The sequence below is a fragment of the Theropithecus gelada genome, chromosome 3 (genome assembly GCF_003255815.1).
Source record: "Theropithecus gelada isolate Dixy chromosome 3, Tgel_1.0, whole genome shotgun sequence".
Classification (NCBI taxonomy): domain Eukaryota; kingdom Metazoa; phylum Chordata; class Mammalia; order Primates; family Cercopithecidae; genus Theropithecus; species Theropithecus gelada.
In genome coordinates, this window is record NC_037670.1 from 148,214,681 (window position 1) to 148,238,028 (window position 23,348).

The window sequence follows — 23,348 nt, forward strand, 5'->3', positions numbered from 1 at the left end:
ATCTTGTGCAAGAATCAACAGTAAAAATATCAAAGGCATCTTTCCATATTATTAACAGTATCTTCAGAAGTGGTACTAAATGTAGCACAAAACTTGTCTTACAATTCAAAATAAAATTCTTGACCTTAAAAGTATGAAAGTTTGATTGTGAAGCATTCAACTGAAAAATTTATTAAAAATTCAACTAAAGGGGCAACGCATGTTCCTTAGAGATCCTATTTTTATATGTTTCTCTGACAAATCCTCCTATGAGGCCAAGTTCCTCTGAGGTGACTACATTAACGACCACTTCCAAAACATATGAAATACTATCATCGTTGTGTAGAAAATAATTTAACACAGCACACTTGAGACTGCTCTTCTTAGAAAGGACCACTTGCAAGGTTGGCCCTCAGTTGACCATTTGGGAAGTTGGATTTCAAGAGGGTTTCCACTATTCCCTGATAAGGTGGGCTTTTTGTGTCTAAATTGTTTGTGCTAACATTGCAGTTTATGTTGAACATCTACTTTCCTTCTGGGAGTCTGGAATCTTGGTAAGTGCAAGGCAGGGGAGACCTATGTAACCAGCCCCCAACAAAAACCCTGAGCACCAAGTCTCAAGCTTTTCCTTTAGACAACATTTCACATGTTGTCACAATTCATTATTGGAGGAATTAGGTGCAACCTTTGTGACTCCACTGGGAGAACTCTTGGAAACTTGTGTGTGGTTTTTTTTATGAACTTCATCCCACGTATCTTTTCCTTTGCGGATTTTGTTTTATATGTGTTTTCACTGTAATAAATGTTTGCCATGAGTACATTTATATATTGAGTCCTGTAAATCCTTCTGGTGAATCGCCACCTCTGAGGATAGTCTTGAGGATCCCCAACATAATCAATAAATGGCAAACAGAAATCTCAAGGATAATGTATATTAGGTGATTCTTAAAATCCAATTTGACTGTAATTCTTTAATTATGCCCAAACCACCAATGTATCCTACTTACTAAAATTATCTGGAAAAAAAAAAAAAGAAGTTTATTTACATGGGTAAATTGTATATACCCTATTTTCTCCCAACTCTACTATTAAAGATAAAACAAAGCTAAAACAAATTTATGAAAGCCATGTCACCTTATCAAAAAAGTAAATAGTCTAGAAAGGTATATTTTTAATATCACCAAAATTCAACTATTTTCCCTTAATATTCAAATCCTATTTATATATAGTATGTTAATAATCCTAAAGTTTTAGTTATAATTTTATTCAAAAATTCCATAGGAAGTTGCTGATATTGATAAGAAATAATTTTTGGAAAAAATCAGAGCTAGTGAATAATATGCATAAAACCATTAAAAGCTTTTTCAGTGCCCAGGAATAATCTGAAAAATAACTAGATCAGTAAGTAAAGGTGAGTTAAGCAGTACAGAATGACCTGAAAGGCTTATTAGGAATATAGGATATGAATTTTCAAATTTGCTCAGGCATCAGATTTTGGCATTTACACAGTTGTACAAAATAAGGACTTACTGAGAATACCCAGAATGTGGGGGCTAGAGGGTTGAATTGGGATTACACTCAGACCTTCACAGACTTACCTGGTGGTCTGCTTTCACTTCTCATTCTTCCCTTTCTGCCCTCTCGCTTATCTTTACCAGTCAGTATCAGCAACACCATCCACAATAAGGATGCTACAAATTACTTTTAGCTTCTTATCTTTATATCTTAATAAAATTTAAGAATTAAGACAAAATTAGGAGTATCAGAATTAGGTACTCCCTGGCCAGGCACAGTGGCTCACGCCTGTAATCAACACTTTGGGAGGCCAAGGCAGGCGGATCACGAGGTCAGGAGTTCCAGACCAGCCTGGCCAATACGGAGAAACCCCGTCTCTAATAAAATACAAAAATTAGCTGGGCGTGATGGTACGCGCCTATAATCCCATCTATTCAGGAGGCTGAGGCAGGAGAATCACTTGAACCTGGGAGGCTGAGATTGCGCCACTGACTCCAGCCTGGGTAACAGAGCAAGACTCTGTCTCAAAAAAGAAAAAAAAAAAAAAAAAGATTTAGGCACTCTCTTTATTCATATGACTTTTCCTGAACTAAGTATTCAAACAGCAACTACAATCAGACTCACCAGTAAAATATAAAAACAGAAAACAACAAAAATATTTTCTGCCACTTTAGCTTATGTAAAAGCCATCTATTATACTATAGATGATTAGCAATGGAAACAGAGTTGGATAAAGTTAAGTTTAATGATTTAAATTATCCAAGCTAGTACATTTTTGGAAAATCAGTTTCTTATAACCTTGATTTATAACTCACTAGAGAAAGTAATTCAGCTGTCTCTGAAGAAGATTCAAGAATGAAGATAGGAACAAAATATAAGTGATATGTGAAACGAATAACAATGTTTAACTCATACCGTAATCAGACTGTGTTTTCCCTCTTCCTCTACCCAAAAATCAGGTATGGATATATTATTATGCATCAACATTATCTCTTTAAGTCACTATAAATGAATTTCGTTAGTAGTAGTTAAAACATTATTTTAAGTAAGCCTATAAAGAAAAATCCATATAATGGAGATATATAGAAAATTAGTATTAGATGGGAAATTAAGAGTTTCTTTTCAAAATCACCTTTCATTTTATTAATGAAAATGAAGGACAGTAAGAGTCAGGGGATCTTTATAAAGTCACACGATTAGTGACAGAAGCAAACATGTACTCTGGTATCTTGGTTCCTAGTCCACTACCCTTCCAATTAACTATTTTACCTCTTTTATTTTTGAGATGGAGTCTCGCTCTCTCACTCAGGCTGGAGTGCAATGGCGCCATCTCGGCTCACTGCAACCTCCACCTCCTGGGTTCAAGCGATTCTCCTGTCTCAGCTTTCTGGATAGCTGGGACTACAGGTGCATGCCACCTAGCCTGGCTAATGTTTTGTATTTTTAGTAGAGATGGGGTTTCATCGTATTAGCTAGGATGGTCTTGATCTCCTGACCTTGTGATCCACCTGCCTCGGCCTCCCCAAGTGTTGGGATTACATGTGTGAGCCATCGTGCCTGGCCAACTATTCTACCTCTTACACAAAAGTCGAACTACAAGGTGGATGACACTGCTAATTTTACAAATGCCATAATACACTCTTTGTTTACCAATTTATCAGTTTTCTTGGTCTATAGTCCAACAATTCATTATTCAATAAATATGTACTAACAACTCACAGAATTTAGAAAAAAATGGAATTCTACACATTCAAGAGGTTAGGTACTTGGTTATTTCTGTTGACAATGGTTATTTACTACTTTAGGGTTTGAAGATGTTAGGAAATAAGTTTAAAATGGTATTCTAAAGCCAAATTAAATACCTGTTTCAAGTGACACACTAAAAAAAGTGAATACCTGTTTAAGGTATAGAGTCATTTTTAAAATAATGTAAAGTATATGAAAGATTTAGTAACAGAAATATGTACTCAAGTCATTTCTAATAAAGTTTATTCCATTTATGAAATTACACTCATCCTAAGAACTACTATGTAAACATATAATGAAGGGGGGCTGTTTTCCTTCTTTTTTCAAAAAACAAATGACAAATTATCTCCTGATTAAGGACAACTGTTGCAGGAAAATGTTTTTAAATGTTCTTGTGAACAGACATGTCTAATTTTAAATCTAAAAGAACTCAAGTTTCCCATTAATTACATAAAAAGCAAAGAAGCCTCATCAAGGTATAAAACAGTCGAAAAACAGGTGGCCTAGAGGCCTCTGATGTCAAGCAGTCACGAAGCTGGGAACAAATCATTGGAAAGCATATATGCTAAAATGTGAAACTGACCAATAAAGAAATTAGGAGTGAGGAAGATACTGAATTGCATTTTAGGAATGTATGTAAATTCCACAGAAAGTACCTTTTTAATAATTAAAATTTGAAAAGATGTGGTAAACTGATAATCTAATCTAAGTAAGGATCTGAGACAAAGCACCTGCATGGCTACTGGAGGACATGGTACAGGGGCCCACTGCCACCTAGTGGTGGTGCACCAAATACAGTCAAGTAATAATGCTGCCTCCCAAACAGTGGTCTCCACTTAGAGGTGAAAGCAAGGTAGTTGAAAGCAAAGCAGTTTTAAAATATTACAACTTGTATTGATAATTATTTATTTCATTTTTTATTGTGTATTAATATATTAATTCCATATTATATGTATATTTTATAAGTATACAAGTATGGGCAACACATGCTGTATAATTTTGCCCTTTAACAACACTATTAAAAAAAAACCCCTCCACTTATTTGATAAAAGAAGTCTGAAACCACTGAGCGAAATGATTAAAACTAAAGATTAAAAACCAACAGCCAACTCAGAGAAAGAAACTACATTTAATTCTAAGTGGGTCTCTTAGTAGGGATAATAAAATTATGAAACACCACTGTTACATAGAGAGTTTTCAAATTCTATCTATTCATGGAAACTAGGTGCCTCTTCAGAAATTCATTTTATAAATATTCACCCCTCCATATTCACAGTTCCATGTCCATGCATTCCACATCCATGGATTCGACCAACTGTGGATTAAAAATAAAAATGGATGGGTCCATCTGTTCCGAGCATGTACAGACTATTCTTGCTATTATTTCCTAGACAATACAGTATAACAACTATTTACCCAGCACTGCTTCTCAGCGTTTTGGCTAAGATCAAATGTACCTAGCATTTACATTGTATTAGGTTTTATGAGTACTCTAAGGAGGATTTAAAGCATATAGGAGAATCTGTGGTTATATGCAAATACTATGTCATTTTGTATCACAGACTTGAGTATCAGTGAAGTTTCCTATCCATGGGGGGATCCTGGAACTGATCCAACATGGATATATGTATTTACAACTTTAATTATATTGTTTCTACAGCATCTACACTTTAAAATCTGGGGTTACTTTCCCCAAAGTGTTTCCATGGCACCACTAGAAAGTCTTCTCCATTGGTACTCAATACTGTATACACTCTCCAAACTCAAAATAATGTAACAAATTCAGAAAGGTTGAAATACTAGACTTATATCAAGGAAAATTTCCAATACTACATTGAAAGTTCACAGATGAGCAACTTGTAACTCAGCTGCTTCTGTTTCTTTTGCCTCTGCCAAGTACTAGCTTATATATTCTGAGACATGATTATTTACCCTGTGTCTCAGTTTTGCCTTCAAAATCATTTGGACATAACATAGTGGTTAAGGGGCCAGGCTCTGGAGTCAAATCATCTGATGCTGAATCTTGCTTCACTACTTACTAGTTATGAGATCTTGAGCAAGTTACCTATCTGTGCCTCAGTTTCCTTATCTATAAAAGAGATAACAGGAGCTACTTCAGAAGGTTGCTGAACAGTGCCTGGCAGATAGTAAAAGATCATTAAATACTAGTTGCTATTATTATAGTTGTCATCATCTTCATCAGAATAACTAGTATTTATTAAGCACTATGCTAAGCTTTGATTACTTCAATCCCTGTAACAGCCCTAAAAAGTATTAATGTTTCTATTCAAAAGAGAAAGCGAAACTATACAATATTTGTTACCTGTTAAGCACTACTGAAGGTAGTCAGGCATTTAAAAAATTAATAAGGTAAATAACCCAGAATCTAGTACAGCAAAATTTGGTTCATGTTTCTGTATCAGGAAAAGAAATGTAAGGACAAAATCAAAAAGCAACATACCTGTTTAAAAGAAATAAACCCCAACAATCACCAATAGCTGTCAGATATTAAGAACTTTGTATTATGTAAGTTTTCCTTGAATAATCATTCTAGGTTCTGATAAAAGGATTTGAGATGTGATTTTAAAAAGAAGCAGCCATTTTCTCTATCATAATAAAGGGTCCTGGAGAATGGTTCTTTACCTTCACAGAGTCAGGGACCTCATTTAAACAGATGAAAGCCATGGATCCTTTCTCTCCAGAGAAAAGAACATATTTAGCACATAATTTCAGGGACTTTATGAAGTCTAGGGTAAGAATTTCTACTCCTGGACTTTATCTTTTACTGCTTTTACTCTCTGGTATTTAATATTTTTTAAAAAATGAATTCATAATACTTCAAGTTGTCATTATCAAATTAAAGAGCATTATATGCAGCTAAATTAGTTCTAAATACACCATAACAGTAGGTGTTCATTCTGAAAGGGGCTTCATGTAACACATAACCAGTGTGAAATAATACTTTGAAATAAGAATGAAAGATAAATCTTAAAGTAGGAAATTAACAAATATGCTAGACAAAATTTACTGCCTCTAGGAAAAATGTTAAGGCTAGATTGTATACTCAGTCAACTGTGAATCCAGAATTAAGATATAAGTATTAGTGATCTCCACACTATGTATTCTTTCTTCATGTCAGAAAAATATCGAAGAATATTGTTTCCTAAGTCTCATCTGTCAGTCATTAATTAAAAAGAACACAATAAACCGTATAATTTGATCATAGATACTAAATATTACTTATTAATGTATGGTACATGTTTTCACAAGGATTAAGATGCAATCGATACTAAATATTACTAATGTATGGTACACGTTTCCACAAGGATTAAACTGTCATCTAAAATCTTAAACGATTAATAATTGTCAAAAAGCTTACCATTTGGGGGATCTCGTCTTTTCTCTGTTAGAAAATAAATTAGAAGAATATTATTAAATATATGTAAGACAACATCAACATAAAAAAATTAATTCACTAAACTGTCTTATTCCTAAATTGATGTATGTGTGACTAAGGAAGATTTTTCAGAAGACCCGACATTTAAGCAGAGATCTAAATAAAATAAGGAAGGGAACAATATATTCAAAGGCTCCAAGGAGGGTGCATCATGAAAGAACATCATGAAGGCTGGACTGTAGTGAGCAAAAGGCACAGTGAAAGGAAACAAGTCAGAAGGAAAGAACAGGACTAGATCATGTAGGATTCCGTAGGCCATGGTTAAGGACTATAGATTTTATGTGTATATGATAGGAAGCTCTTACAGAATTTTAAATAGAGAAAGTGATATAACCTAATCTACAAGTTTACTCTGGCTACTGTATAGAAAAGTGATAGTAAAAAGGATTGAGTAGCAGCAGGGAGACTAGTCAGAGAGCTAGTGTAGCAGTCCAACTGACAGATCATGGCGGCCTGGATTAGAATGGTAGCAGCAGAAATGGTAAGAAATAGTCAGACAGGACAAGTTTTTGAAGGCAGAGCCAATCTGATAGGACTCTGATAGGATTTATGAGGGACCATGGTGAGCCTGAGGGATAAGATGGAACAAATGCCTTTTGCTGAAACAAGGAAGATTAGTAGAAGAATAGGAACAGGTCTGAGTGGGGCTAGGGTTCGGGATACAGGACATGGATCAAATATTCTGCTCAGACGTGTTAAGTCTAAAGGCTATTGTGTCACTTAACTTGAGTAGACAGAGTCTGAAGCTCAGGGAAGATGTGTCAGTACTGAAGACAAAACTTTGAGAGTCATCAGCATACAGTTTTTGGAACCATAGGACTGGATGAAAGCACATGTTCATTCTCCTGAAACTGATCTGCTTAAGATGATTTTGGAAAGGTTCCCCTTTCCTAGTCACCCTTCTCCACTTTACAAGAGACAGGCCTGGTACACTGTTGTCAAACAATAATTCTATACCAATTAATTTAAAGCTTTATACTATCCTGCATTGTTCTGTAATTGTTTTATATGTGTTACACAATAAACAGGTTCCTTATGGGTTTTATAGTATATAGTATTAGGAACAAAATAGAGAGACAAGGCAATGTTTATAGATCTTGTTAGCAACTCTGCTTATTTGCTTCTAAGTTTACCTAAAGTCTTTGTTTACAAAGTATAAAATACTTTTAAAACTTAACAAACAATGCTATCACAAATGCAAAATTAAAAGACAATACATATAACATTTTATCAACAAAAAATGTTATTGGAATGGGTCCTTCAGTAAATCTAAAAAAAACAGTTCTCAAGAAAAATATTATTTTAAGGTAAAGACCACCAAATTTTTTTGTAAATAGTAAATATTTTAGGTAATAGTTTAGGCTTTGAGGACCACATAATCACTGTCATCACTATTGAACTGTGTTGTGGCAAAAAAGTAGCCAAACACAACATGTAAACCAATGAATGATAGCTAAGTTTCAGTAAACTTTTATTTACAAAAACAGGAAGTGGCCCACACTTGTCCCATGAGCATTAGTTTGCTGGTCCAATTTAATTAAAAAAAGGGTTACCAGATTTCCTTTGTCGGCGGCCCAACAGGTCTGTAACTGCTTTTCGGAATTTTTTTGCTTCTTCTTCATTGGCAAAATTAAGAGCAACTTGACAAGTCTGAAATATTTTCATCATAAAGCAGAAACAACAGAATCATGTTTTATATAACAGCTTTATATCATAAAAATAATGAGCAAAAGAAGTATATTTCTAAAGAATGAAAGGTTTATTTTACTAGCAGATAAGACATTATTTCACCTTCAGCAAAAAAATAAAACAGTAAATTGAATTTGATCTTTCAATAAGGCTCTATAAATAATTTGGATTAGAAAAGGCAAGGAATGAAAAAAGATGGTAATAAAGAAAAATATGACTTACATCTCCAGCAAAGGTATGAAAATATCCTCTAGGACTATTATATACAAAGTTATTGTATAGCTCTTGTTCCCACAATAGTTTCCCATCCTAGAAAAAAGTCAAAAATTAAAATAAGAACTACTAAAACATAATCTCTAGGAATAAAACAAAGCAGATGACTCATATTAAGATAACTGTTTATATTAAAAATAACTTTTACATGCACACATGCAACATATTTATAATATATAAATAGTGTCACATAATCTAATCAGTAATTTCTTAAAACTGTAAACACTGGATAACGTGTCTTTCATAAAACCTACATATCAAGTCAGTTTAATTCAGCTAAGATATAATCTCCCTAGCCAACCATTTCCAAATTCAGTTACTTGGTCAAATACATAACCAGAATAATTACTAGGTCATCAATGTTACATAGAGGGAATAGGACACTTTTGTACATGAACTGATTATCAAAGCACAGTTCTACCAGCAATATTTAGACAATGTACTATCAAACACTGCAGGAATATTTTATGTTCTTTTCCTCAATTTTATAGATGTGGGAGGGTCAAATATATCTTCCTTGTACTGCTCATTAACCATCTTCAAATTCTTAACTTTTGCAGAGTACCTTTCTAATTACATACTGGTATAAGTAGTATTAATCATGATGCAGAAAGAGACTGATAATTAAAATGTATCAAGGTTAAACTATGGATAAAAGTGCCATGATGACTGCCATATCTATTGTCATAGTATAAAAAATAGGTTTAACCTTAATACCAAAGGTGAAGAATCATGAACGTTCAGCAATTGGAAATAAGTGGTTAGAGAAACATAGTCATTGCCCTATTCAGAAATGCAAGGTTCTACCCAGACCACAATTTAAAAATATGTACAATACACTGTTCACCCATGATAACCACTGCAATGGAATTCCTTTCTTCTTAGTGGAGTAGTATGCATAAGCCATTTCTAAATAGTGCTTCTCAACAGTTATGATAAATATGTCAAAGCACTTGGGGGTTTCTTTCAAATTATGTATGTGTTCCCCACCCTCCAGAATCACTGCCATAGTAAGCCACTGCTAGTGACAGAAGCATGTCATATCTCTCAGCTGTCTTGGAAGCAGACTTTAAGAAGCACTAATTTAGCCCGGGACTGGTGGCTCAGGCCTGTAATCCCAGCACTTTGGGAGCCTGCGGCAGGAGGATCACTTGAGTCCAGGAGTTTGAAACCAGCCTGGGCAAAACAGCAGAACCCATCTCTACAAAAAAATACAAAAATTAGCCAGGTGTGGTGGCATGTGCCTGTAGTCACAGCTACTCAGGAGGCTGAGGTGGGAAGATTGCTTGAGCCAAGGAGATCAAGGTTGCAGTAAGCTGTGCACTCCAGGCTGGTGATAGAGCAAGAGCAAGACCCTGTCTCAAAACAACAACAACAAAAGATGCACCAATTTACCAAATACCATAACTAAGATCTCATTTAAACTCAGTGAAATACTTCAAAACAGACCAAGATGGTTATCTGATTTTACAAATAAAGCTGAGACCAGGGGTGTAAAAATCTCTTGACTGTTATCTATCAGGTCATATTAGTGCCCAATAGTTTAGAGGTAGTTTTAGTATTTTGTAATTAAAATCTCATTGCACTTATTGTCACATATAAATATTAACCATGGAGGCTTACTTACAGAAAGGTTTTTAAAAAATAATGGAGACTTCATCTTAGCAAAATGATGTTTTTATGACAACTGTAAGAAATGAATATCTAACAAAGGGTATCCAATCTATAGCAATGTGATTTATGATTGGGAGTGAGGGACATAAAGCTATGAAAATCTGAATATATTCTATCATGAGAAACAACATAAGGAAAAATGAGTAGCAAACAGATTTTTATAGATATTGAAATGTTTTAAACCTGGGCTAAATAATAGTACATACTGAGCTAAAATATTATTTTGTTGTTCCCTGAATAGACTATGTATGCTATTCTATAATGAACAAGATAGAATAAAAGAGTATCATTAAAAAAATACAGGGTGTAGAGAAAGCCCAAGAACCAACAGGCATAATTTAAAAAAAAAAAAAAAAAAGGCTTAATGCATGGTAGCAGTAGAAAGATAAAATAGGAAACTATTCACATTCTGGCTTCAGACATGTTCCCATTTGGTCATGATTTCCATATGTCAATATCTAAAAACCAAGCTTCGCTCTTCTAATATCAGTTTATGTACAAATTTAAATATCACATGTAGGATAATCAAATCTAAACTGAATTGTAATTGATATAGAAAACCTAGCCGGGCGCGGTGCCTCATGCCTGTAATCTCAGCACTTTGGGAGGCCGAGGCGGGCGGATCACAAGGTCAGGAGATCGAGACCATCCTGGCTAACACGGTGAAACCCCGTCTCTACTAAAAATACAAAATATTAGCCAGGCATGGTGGTGTGTGCCTGTAGTCCCAGCTACTCGGAGGCTGAGGCAGGAGAATGGTGTGAACCCAGGAGGCGGAGCTTGCAGTGAGCCGAGATGGTGCCACTGCACTCCAGCCTGGGCAACAAAGCAAGACTCCGTCTCAAAAAAAAAAAAAAAAAAAAAAAAAGAAAGAAAACCTAATCACCTAGTTTAAAGTGAAAGCAAATCAAAGCTCACCTTAATGTCAAATATTCTTAAAAAATAAGATCTCTGTGGATTGTCCTTAACAAGACAAGCAACACCACTGCACTTCTTTGACCACATACAGTTCCGATCTGCTGCATATAACTGCACCACTGCTGAAGACATAGTCTGCAAAATATAAAATTTATAACCATTAGGTTCAAAATAGTATGTAGATGATCACAGCCCCTGCTGACAGCTTGACTGCAGCCACCCAGCTAAGCAGCTCCTAAATTCCTGATTCACAGAAACAAGGAGATAATAAACATGTATTGTTATTTTAAGCCACTAGTTTTTGAAGTGATTTCTTATGTAGTAATAAAGAACTAATATAACACTCACATAACAATAATTACTGAAAACATTTACTGATGCTTAAAATGTGTTAGAAAATGTGTTAATCACTTTTAAATATAGCCTCATTTAATTTTTATTACTATGATAACCTCATTTTATACTTCAGAAACCCGACACTAAAGAGGGTAATTTGCCCAATACCACACAGCTAAATGGCAGAGCTGAAATTCCAAATCCAGGCAATTTGCGACTTCAAACCTAGCATTCTTATTCCCCCTATTATACAGTTTCCCAATAAAGTGAACATTTAGGCAATGAAGTAGTAGTAACAGCTAACTTCTATAAAGCAGTTAAGCACTTATCTAGATAAGGACTGAGTCAAATGTGAAAGCAGTATTACCACCCTGGAAGGCAGATTATAATATCTTCTTTCTAAAGTGAGTTTAAGATTTTAAGTGATTTGCAGAAGGGGCCACATAGTTTTAATGCTATACTGAGGATACGAAAAAGATTTGAAAGACTACTGTCTCAATTTTACCAAGGATAGTCCCTAAATAGAACCCTTTCAGATGTATAAGAGGGAAGCCAACTGGTTACATGCAATGGACACTTTAGGGCATTAGGATTTTCCAGTACACCATGTTGCCACCTTCCGTCTCAAGACTGTATCATGAAAAGGTATAAACTAATTTTATCCTAAGTTTATTTTATAACTAGAATGTAACTATTCAACCTTCAGTTACTATGAAAGTGATACATATATATACTGATAAAGCACTTACAAATCCTCTGAAAGCTGTAATTATGTTTTCTGATCCAGTAATTTCACTTCTAAAAATTAAGAAAATCATTTAGAATATACTTTGCATTTTAATGTAAATATAAAAATAAAGTATTTCACATAAATATGCATTTTTTTAAAGAGGAAGAACTGAAATAACCTAAAATAGGAGCTGATTAAGTAATTATGTGAAAAATAGACTACATTAAGATTTGGAGATACGCTGTTTAAGGTTTACTTAACTATGCCTGAGGGGTGCCGCCCTCTTTTGGTAAGAGGAATTCTAAAGAACAATTGTATGCACAAACCTTTTATAACTGGATACTAAAGTCAGAAATGTAAGATCAGTATACTGTGAGGATCAAAAGTCCATAAAGACTTGCTCATATAACAATGTTCAATGTTATGTTTATTATTATTATTATTATTATTATACTTTAAGTTCTAGGGTACATGTGCATAACGTGCAGGTTTGTTACATATGTATATTTGTGCCATGATGGTGTGCTGCACCCATCAACTCGTCAGCACCCATCAACTCGTCATTTACATCAGGTATAACTCCCAATGCAATCCCTCCCCCCTCCCCTCAATGTTATGTTTTTAACATTACAGACCAAACTCAACCTTGAACTTCACACACAGTACTGAGCAGGACACAAAGGAACAGAAAAATTTCTACAAGAGTCATTAAAAATTACGATAACTTAAAAACAAAAAATGTGTATACTGGGACACTGGGTTTCAAAGAGAAGACTGAAGAATGTGGGACATTTTTTGGCCTGCTCAAAACACACTTGTGTTTGCAAGTGTACAATCTCAGGATGACAGCGTCATAGGCATCCTGCTGCCAGCACTGAAAACTTCAGAAAAATGGGTCTTGCATACACTATCTAAAGGTATCAAATACCAGGCTGAATAATTCAAAAATCAAACAAGCAAATTTGTTAGTTCTGAGGAGAATTCATATAAAGTCTTTTTTAGTATGGTACTATCAAAAGACATTCATTTCTAAAAAGGAAAGCAATTAGGAAATTAGATGTACCAAAATGAAGATCTAAAAATCTCCCTACTTTTTACCAGAAATCAAGAAGTAACAGCTCACCAAAAAAAAAAAAAAAGAAAAAAAAAAAAAAGTTATTCAATAGGGTCTGAAATTCCATTACGAAAATCCCCTTGCTAGCCAAAGGACTAAATATTCATGATGTTATAAATATTCATGTTGTAAAACACCACGCGGCTATATATGTGAACTTTAAAGAACAAAACAAAACAAAAAAACCCAAACTAAAAAACATTTAAACTTTTAGATAAATTTAATTCTTAAAACACCTGCTTAAGAAATAAAGGCTAACAATGCTATAATTTTTCACAGACAGGATATTGCATTATAAACATTAAAACTAAAAAAAAAACAACTATTCCAAAGCAATTTTCAGTAACTGGATTTTCAAATATTTGCTACACTCTTATTATCAGTCTACGTGTCTATTTCATTAATTCTTACCTTCAGTCTGAAAATGACACACCACGGTACCTTGTAAAGCCTTTTCTAATTCAGAATAATTACAGTGAATATGAGAATAACTAGCATACATTTAATACAGTATATTAATGCTAGACAATATAAAAATAATAATCCCCACACTCTAGATTGACAGTGACTTAATTAAGTTTTTAAAGACATTCCTTCCATTCCTTTAGGTAATTACAATGAATCAATTCCATTCCTTCTTGTCTTTTGTAATTAAGAAGATATTAATGAAAAACAACCTAAGAACAAGTGCTTAGGAAGGAAAATCTATTTCTTATTACCCTAATAATGTTAAGGTTAAAATCTGCTAATTAAAAGGAAAAAAAGTACTGTATCAACTTTGGTAGAAACAGAACCTGTCGTCTCTTGTGTATTCCTGATATTTCAGTACTGAATAACTGTAATAACATATTCATTCTTAGAACTTTGATGATCAAGGGCAGGAAGAATATGGGGGATGTATTCTAGGAAGTGAATTCCCTCCCACTGTCCTTCTGCCTGGCACTTCCACCTCTTTTGAGGTTGACTCTGCAACAGTCTACTTGAAGTATTTCTCTGATTCCTTAGGTTGAAATGACTTTTTTTGGGGGGGCACATTTCTGAAGTACTTGTTTGTGTACCTTGTGTTACTGTTATTCCACTGGTCTTATTCTAAATCAGAATAATTTTCTGTATTGATTTCTTAACCACTAAAAAGACTGCAATTCCCATAAGCACTTAAATTAGTTCTGCAAGCTTATACTTCCACTCCACCTATACTTTATCCCCAAGTGAACAAGTATTTGTTAAAAACTACATGTTTTGATTTTGATAATAATACTACAGTAATAAGAGAATGACTCTGATTTTAGGATATGTAAGCCTGAAATATTATAAAGAGGCATTATGTCTGCAACTTATTCTCACGTTATTCAGAAAAAAAATAACATGCATGTATACACACATAGGAAAAAAACATGGTAAATGTAATAAACATTTGGCAAATCTGGATGAAGGATATATAGAAGCTCTTTGTACTGTATCTGAAAGTATGAAATTATTTCTAACTTTAACAAGCACAAATGATTTATTAAAATGTATGACTCTTAGCTCTCTTTCACAACCACAGCAATCCTGAGAAGGTGATCCTCTCCCCAGAGCCATTACTACCTCTATATATGTTAGCCACTGCTGCAATGGCCCAAAACTAAGAAAACTCCCACTTCCTCCTATTCCCTCTATATGTATACCAACTTTCTTGAAAGTTCTATCCGAGTAAGAATTAAACCACAAACATTCAGCATTTCTACTGTTTAAATTCCTTTCACATTTTCAGAACAACCACATTATGTAACAGGTCAGAATAAGAATTTTGGATCAGGAAAATAGGTATTTCTTTGACTAAAGAATCAGCTAGACAAGGAAAAGACTAGAAAATACTACGAGTCACAGGGATCCCTGAGTTTAGCCATCAACTGCCTACAACAAACACTAAGATGACTTAACACTGAATAACTGTCTACAATTATTTTAATAATCTAATAAATATACAATGTTGTTAAAGAAAATATTTAAAAATATTTTCTCTTTTTCTTTTTGAGACAAGGTCTTGCTCTGTTACCCATGCAGGAGTGCACTGGTGAGTGAAACTGCTCACCACAGCATCAAGCCCCTAGGTTCAAGTGATCCTCCTACCTCACCCAGCCTTCTGAGTAGCTGGGACTACCAGCACACACCACCATGACTGGCCAATTTTCTAATTTTTTTGTAGAGATGCGGTCTAACTATGTTGTGCAGGCTAGTCTCGAACTCCTCACCCCAAGTGATCCTCCTACCTTGGCCTCCTAAAGTGTTGGGATTACAGATGTGAGCCACTGGGTCTGGCCAAAAATATTTTTTCAATAAATATTCAAAATACACTAAATGTGGGGGGAAAATCATATGACTTAACAAAATAAAGCATTTTCTATGATCATGTTGGCCCAGATTAGCAGTCAAATACTCCAACTTTTATATGTACGCATGTATCCTAATGTGTATTTGGCCTCAAATGTCTGAAAACTAACATTGGAAAATCCATTCTAAGTTTTCTCATTATATAAAAGCTAAGATTTAAACACATTCCTAGATGTTCTGATGCTATATTTAAATGAAATGACGTATTATTACTCTGAATATACAATTGGCCCTTGAACAACACAGGTTTGAACTGTGTGGGTCCACTTACATGCAGGTCTTTTTCACTAAATAGTCAGGACTCCATATTACAGGGTTCTGCATCCACAACCAAATGTCGATTGAAAAATATGGTTATTAGCAGGATGAGACACACACAAAACAGGAGGGCAAACTTTTCACATGGGTGGGTTCTGAAGGACCTCAGTATGTGTGAACTTTGGTATCCGTAGGTGGTCCTAGAACCAATCCTCCATGGATACTAGGAGATGACTGTAAAATTTTAATCTATACATTATAAAAAGTAGTATAAAAGAAATGCAAAGAATTTAGTTGAATTCTTATAGTTTATTATGCAGTGATCTCACGAAGCAATGCTCTAAATAATTAAAGTAGCAACACCTGTTATATGCCCACCTTAAAAACCCAATACTGAAATAATAAATTTAAAAAAAAAATAATAATGTATCTGGCAGGGAACAACAACTTAGTGGTATCAGTAAGAACTATCCAGGAAAAGAAAACATAAAAATTCACTTTGGAGAGAAGGGATCTTATCACCTGGTAATTTCTACAATGAGAAGTAACCAGAAAAGAAAAGAGAAAACAAACAAAAACAGTACAGAATTTATAAAGAATATGGCAATGACAAAAGACTCCACAAGAAATAATTTTTTAAAAAAGCAAAGCTGGAAGAATGAAGGAGGAAAACCACAAAAGCAAAAAGTAACCAACAGAATCTCAACAGTGAAGAAAAATGGAGCCAGAAAAAAGAGCTGCTATCTCAGGGACCAAACACAAAGAGTCTTTTAGATCTTAGCAGCTTTTCAAAAACATTTCTAAGCCAGACATATTTGTTCACCAAATGTTTATGAAGAACCTACTATGTTCAAAGGACTGGGATAACTGGGGGTAAGGACAGGAATGAAAATGAGAGCAAATACAAAAATGAATTAGACAGGGTCCTCATAAAACATCTAGTTAATGGGAAGACTGGCATTAGTAACTATTAAAATGCTACTAGGAAAAATTAATATGCAAGAAAAATTAAAATCTAACTAGTGTAGGAAGGCTTCCCTGAGGTGATATCTTACCTGAAGAATGAAAAAGGGTGAGTTAAGTGACCAAAGGGTTGGTGGGGGGCAAGTATGGAGGAAATGGCATTCTAATCAGACTCATCAAAAAACATCCTACCATAGGATAGTTTGGTGAACTGTGTGGAGTAGGGAATAAGAAAGAGAAGAGTGGCATGGAATGAAGACACAGATTTAATGTTAAAGTAATACAAAACACAGCTCAATTCTGTGATTTAAAGAGATAAACAGCCACATACGGTTTGGAAACTTTGACTGGAGATTTGGTATAGTAGCACATCATTCCTGTAATGGCCCTTGATTCAAGTTCTTATATATTCTCTTCCTCCACTTATGCTGGATTTATCTATGTGACTTGTTTTGACCAAAAAGACACTGGTAAATGGAAGGAGAAGCGGGAATACTTGTACCCTATAGCCTTGCCCTTTTGGAAGAGCTGCCCTAAAACCTGGAAGCAGAAAGACCACATGGAGTGCAAGGCCCTAGCTCATTTCAACTGTCCTTTCTGAGCCCAGTCCCTACATTCTGGCGACATTAGTCACCAGCAGACCAATCACTCAATCTACAGAATGAGAAATATGTTGATACTGCCATTAAGTCACAAAGTCATTAGGTGGTTTGTTTGCAATAACAGATAACAGATGTAGGGGATTGTTTTAATATACTAAAAGACATATGACCTATAAGAAATGGCTCTACATCTTCCTCCGTTCCATTTCTACCAGTATAGTTAGGATAAATTTTTGGTTACAAATCGTAAAAGTTTTAGACCTCCCTTCATTATCAGTGCACATTCCTGTTTGGAACCATTTAAAAAATAACTTAATATACAAAAGCCATATGGAAAGGTGTGTGCTAGACAGCAGGCTTAGGTCATTCACAATCACACACCAATCTTATATACTGCCTATGATTTAAATTCATACATCCAGAAAATTGCAAATTATTATGTGGCATAGACCTCTAGCATTACCAGTAAACAATCAAAATTAGATATTAAAACTAAAAATGGCAAGTCTTACTGTATTCTCCTTAACTTTCTACTACTGGAAGGATAATCATATATAGATAAAGGTGAGAGGAATGCCGATCTCATTATAGACTGGGTTATATTTGCAAACGGGTGAGGACACTGTGTTAAAGGGTAGCTTATAGGTGTGGCTTATTCTCTTCTGCCCTACTCTGTAACTTAAGTGGATCTACTTAAAAGGAGTTTTTCCTCTCTCTTTTCTTCTGTCTCCTTTTCCTTCTGTTTCTTGCAAATTCAGTTGGATTATGGTAAAACTTGAAATTTGGTTCTGGATTTTCAGGGAATGAAGTTGGAAAGGAGGTACCCTAGGAGTCCCAGCTCACCAATTAAGTTTTTTTTAATTTTAATTTTAATTTTAATTTTTTTTTAGACGGAGGCTCACGCTGTCACCCAGGGTGGAGGAGTGCAATAGCACGATTTTGGCTCACTATAACCTCCGCCTCCCAGGTTCAAGAGCTTTTCCCACCTCAGCTGCCCAAGTAGCTGGGATTACAGGAACCCAGCATCATGTCCAGCTAATTTTTTTATTTTTGTAGAGATGGGGTTTCAGCATGCTGGCCAGGCTGGTCTTGAACTCCTGACCTCAGGCAATCCGCTTGCCTTACCCTCCCAAAGTGCTGGGATTACAGGCATGAGCCACTGTGCCCGGCCCAAAGTTTAGCATTACTAGTGGAGTCCCAAGTCCTGATAATAAGGGGAAAAAATAGAGAAAGAATACAGGAAGGGAGGGAGAGTGCGACTGCAGGATAGAGAGAGAAAGAGGGAAAGAGAGAGAGGGAGAGAGACAGAGACAGAGGGAGGCAGGAAGGAAGGGGGAGAAAAAGATTTTTGTTTTTTAACTTTGCTACTACTCTTCTGTGGGAACAGTTTGGGATGAGAGTGTGAAAAGTAGTTACTGCAGTTGCTGGTGTGATGTGGGTGTTCCTGAACGCTAGAGCCAAATAGCACTTAATACCATTTCACCATATATTTTATCAATCATATAATTTAATCCCCTCATTTTACAGATGAGCTCAATCTATTTGTCAGAGGTCACATATTATACAGCTTTGGATGCATTTCCCAATCAGCTGCTAATTCTATACTCAACATATACTACATAATCAGTGATTCATCCCAATTCCTAATTTGTCATATTTTTGCCCTATGCCAGCTAAATGGTCCTCCAAGAATGATATATCCTTAATATAGTTGTATTCCTCTAACGTTCCCTTTTGGTTTGTTTTTTCACCTTAATTTTGGGGCAGGGAAAATGGCAGGGAGGGAGAGCTTGTGTTAGTGGTTGTAGAAAGTAAAGGACTGCTGATGCATGAGAAAAAAAAGGTGTTTATGAAGGGAAAATCTCCAAACAGACATTAAGTTGTTTGTCCTGGGGAAAAGAGGTGAACTTACGATAAAGCTAATTAAGTTTAAGTTTCAGGATATTTTACTTGGTAGAGTCCCTTACAAGGCTTGGATTACTCTCCTTTGGGACACAGGACCAGCATCAACTGTAGCCTCATGCCTAGGGGCTCCTCTTTAACTATTCCTGAAGATGATCGTGGTACTTAAATCAAGGATGCACTATCTCTGTATCTGCCCAGCTCCTAGCAGTGATGCCCCATCCCTCTTGGACCACATAATGCATCCAGACTCAATCTTTAACCCAAAGATTTGTATGAGTGTTGCCCAGCTCCTGCTGGGTGTGACATACTATGATTCAACTACATGGACACTTCTGGGGTCAGGCGCAGTAGTCCAAATAAAGGAGATATAAAGTTCTCCCCAGGCAAGAAACACGTTTTACATAAAGGGAAGGAAATTACAGATGTGCTATTACATTACTAGTAACTGGTTTCAAAACTTTTTTTTTCAGCTTCACAACTATCAGTAGGAAATAAATTTTGAGCAAATATGTTAGAGCAGGGGTCTTTTTCTGTAAAAAGCCAGATATTTAATACTTTAGGCTTTGTGGACCATATGATCTCTTTCAACTCATCCATTGTTGCACACAAACGCAGCCATAGATAATATGGAGATGCCTGTGCTACAAAAAATTTTATTTATAAAAACAAGCAGGCTGAATTTGGTCCATGGTTGGTACTCTGTCAAGCCTTGTGCAAGAGGAAAAGATTCTTCCTATAGAAAATATAAAACTGTCATGTAAAGAAGAGTTGAATGAAAGATGGCCACAATAGGTAGAAAAAAAGTACCAAAGAGGTATAATATATTGGGCTGTTAATTAATAGTAAACACAGTAAGTTATAATAACAATAAGCTATTTGTCTACATTTTGTGAAGTTTATGGCATTTATTTGTTGTGATCTTTTCTCACACCAAATAAACATTCACTTTTATACTTAATTTTGGATTATTTTCTTAAGGAGAGCCCCTCCAAATTATAAGCTTCAGGCCTCAAAACCTGGATTAGCCTTGCTTGGGGTGAGAAAATGATGCATCAATCAGAACAACAGAATTTTGTATATGAAGAAAGCAAACAACTAAGCCAATATATTCATTTTGCCAAATTACACTTAATGAAACAACTTTTGAACATATAGTGATCTTATCCACTTAAGAAAACTAAAGCCAAGCAACTTCAAAAAAACACAAAAACACTAAGATAGGTGGGTAATGACAATGAGTGTGTATGTGGAAGGAGGAGAGTCTTCTATATTCAATGTTTTAAGAATCCTTCATATAACATTACTATTATTATTTTTTAAGAGATAGGGTCTCACTATGTGGTCCAAGCTGGTCTCCAGCTCCTAGCCTCAAGTGATCCTCCTGCAATGATCTCCCAAAGTGCTGGGATTACAGGCATACCACCATGCCCAGTCCCATTTTTAACAGATGATTACATAACATTTGCTTAAATGCTTGCTGTAATGGGGTACTCACAACTTGAGGGAAAAACTGTCTTATTGTTTTAGCAGTAAGAACATCTGACTGTTAGAAAATTTTAAACACTTAATCGAAACCTGTTTTCCTGGCAATTGCCACCCATAGGTTTTGAATTTTTTTTCTATCATTCAAGCATCTGTTCAGCATTTGTTATGTGGCAGGCATAATGCTAGGTACTGTAGCTACAATAATGCAAAAAACTTGAAGGTATATACCGTGTCCTCCAGTTACAGCATACTTATTTCTGTGTAGTGGCAGCAATATTTTCACTTCCACAGCAATGTTCCACTAAAACTCTACTTGTCACATCATCTCTTTTTAAGGTAAAATTTATTTTGATCACACCTCATCTGACCTGGTTTTTATGAATCCCTTTAGTAGTTTGGTCACCCTTGTTAAAATGAAGTCAATATTTTACATGTGGTCTGATCAGTGCAAAATATTGGTGAAATAATGCTTCTGATCATAAAAAGAAACGTGCAGCCTCATTGTCATCTACCACATCATATGCTGAAGTCACATGGGACTGTCTTAGAAGTCATTACCCTGTCTCATATCCTGATCCTTTATGTCGAAATCCAGGCTCCCAAAAGTGAAGTACCCTCTCTGACTCTCCTTTTACTTGGTCACCGTTCAAACTTCAGCTATGATGTTGCCCAGGGGAACTGTGAAGTCCTAATTTGGGAGGGGCGTCAAGCTGGCAAGATGACCCAGGGAAAGCAAAAAGAGAAAGCAGATAAGCTGTAAGTCTGCCTTTCTTCACGGTCTAGGACACACAGTCCTTCTGCACAAATAACTCACGATCTTCCTGAGCTCAGCTATTAGCAGACCCTTGGCTGATAGAAATTAGCTCACTGCAACCTTGTTATCAGTGCCGCACAAAGCCCTCTTCAGTACAGAGCACAAGCACCATTCTATAAAATCTCCAGCAAGCCTTTGTATCCTGGCAGTCAGCTCCTCTCTTGCCTGTCTGTTGCACCCTTGCAACATATTTTCATACTGTCTCTAAGAAATCTGCCTTTCTGTACCTACAACTGTCTTGGTAAATTCTTTTTACCCCCAGATAGTCACTAGCCACTGCTCACCTGTGACAAGAACCTCCCAGTCCACCTTCCCCTCAGTACGGGTTCCCATAGTGCCTAGGAACCTTCACTATACCAGTTACTGTATTATAATCTGTTCACTTAGGTATTCTCAGCAGACTGTCAACTCCTTGAAGATAGGGCCCTGAATTATTTCTATATTCACCTAGCACAAAATATATGGTTACCCCAAAACCCGTTTCCCAACAACCAGTTTATAAGAATTAAAATCAGTTCAGTTACGTGTTTGATCTATTTAACTAAACCAGGGTAAAAGGGTAACACACTTTACAATGACTTCTACCAAAATCATTATTTTAAATCATTAATTCAAATCTTCAGAATCTTAAAATTATCCAAAATTACTGGAATTTTTTTGGTCATCAAGAAAAATACCCAATTATTAAATAAAGCACAGTTTAGCTATACAAATAGGATACCAATACAGCTGCAAAAAACAAAAACAAACAAACCAAAACAACCAAGTTGTTCTTCAAGTAATGATAAGATGAATAAGATACACTGGTATCTGAATAAAAGGCAAGATGTAAAAGGAAGGGTAGCACATACTAACATCTGTACACAATACCACAAACAAGAATAAATAACTTACATTTGCCTATGTATGCACAGAACCTTCTGACAAAGAGACAAAACTAGTAACAGTTGTTTAGACGTTCTGTGTGTGGGCATGTATTTTGTCAGAGAACAAATGACTAGGCAAATGAAGGACTGGATAAATGAGAAACATCACTTTATTTTCACACTGTGGGATTTTTCTTTTTTTTTTTTTTTTGAGATGGAGTCTTGCTCTGTCACCCAGGCTGGAGTGCAGTGGCACAATCTTGGCTCACTGCAAGCTCCGCCTCCCAGGTTCACACCATTCTCCTGCCTCAGCCTCCTGGTAGCTGGGACTACAGACGCTTGCACACTGTGGGATTTTTAAACCATGTGGATATTTTAGCTTTCCAAAAATTAAAAATTGATTTTAAAAAATACACGTAAAAAAAGACACTCAAATCACAATATGGTGCAAGTCTGAAACAACAACCACCACAACAAAATCACCTTTCTGACCTAGAAACAGTAACCTAGGAAGAATTTTGAGTAGCTCTTTAGCTTCCCCCTAAAAAATTAAACATAAACATTGCTGAATAACATACTACAGGGCCTACAGGGACTTAAAGTAATAAAAAGCAAACTTTGGCTACAATAGGGAGATAGCCGGTCTATAAT

The 23,348-nt window shown here is 35.5% G+C and overlaps 1 protein-coding gene across 1 annotated transcript in view; it reads right to left on the bottom strand.

The window, feature by feature from the left end:
• The window catches only part of WASL (Wiskott-Aldrich syndrome like), a 66,654-nt gene that overhangs the window by 15,378 nt on the left and 27,928 nt on the right, over positions 1 to 23,348 (bottom strand). Inside the window, exons 2-5 of the mRNA XM_025379470.1 lie at positions 11,252 to 11,386; positions 8,609 to 8,695; positions 8,251 to 8,347; positions 6,620 to 6,643 (exon numbers count right to left, since the gene is read on the bottom strand). Coding sequence (XP_025235255.1) covers positions 6,620 to 6,643; positions 8,251 to 8,347; positions 8,609 to 8,695; positions 11,252 to 11,386 — 343 coding nt within the window. The remainder of the gene's footprint in view (positions 1 to 6,619; positions 6,644 to 8,250; positions 8,348 to 8,608; positions 8,696 to 11,251; positions 11,387 to 23,348) is intronic.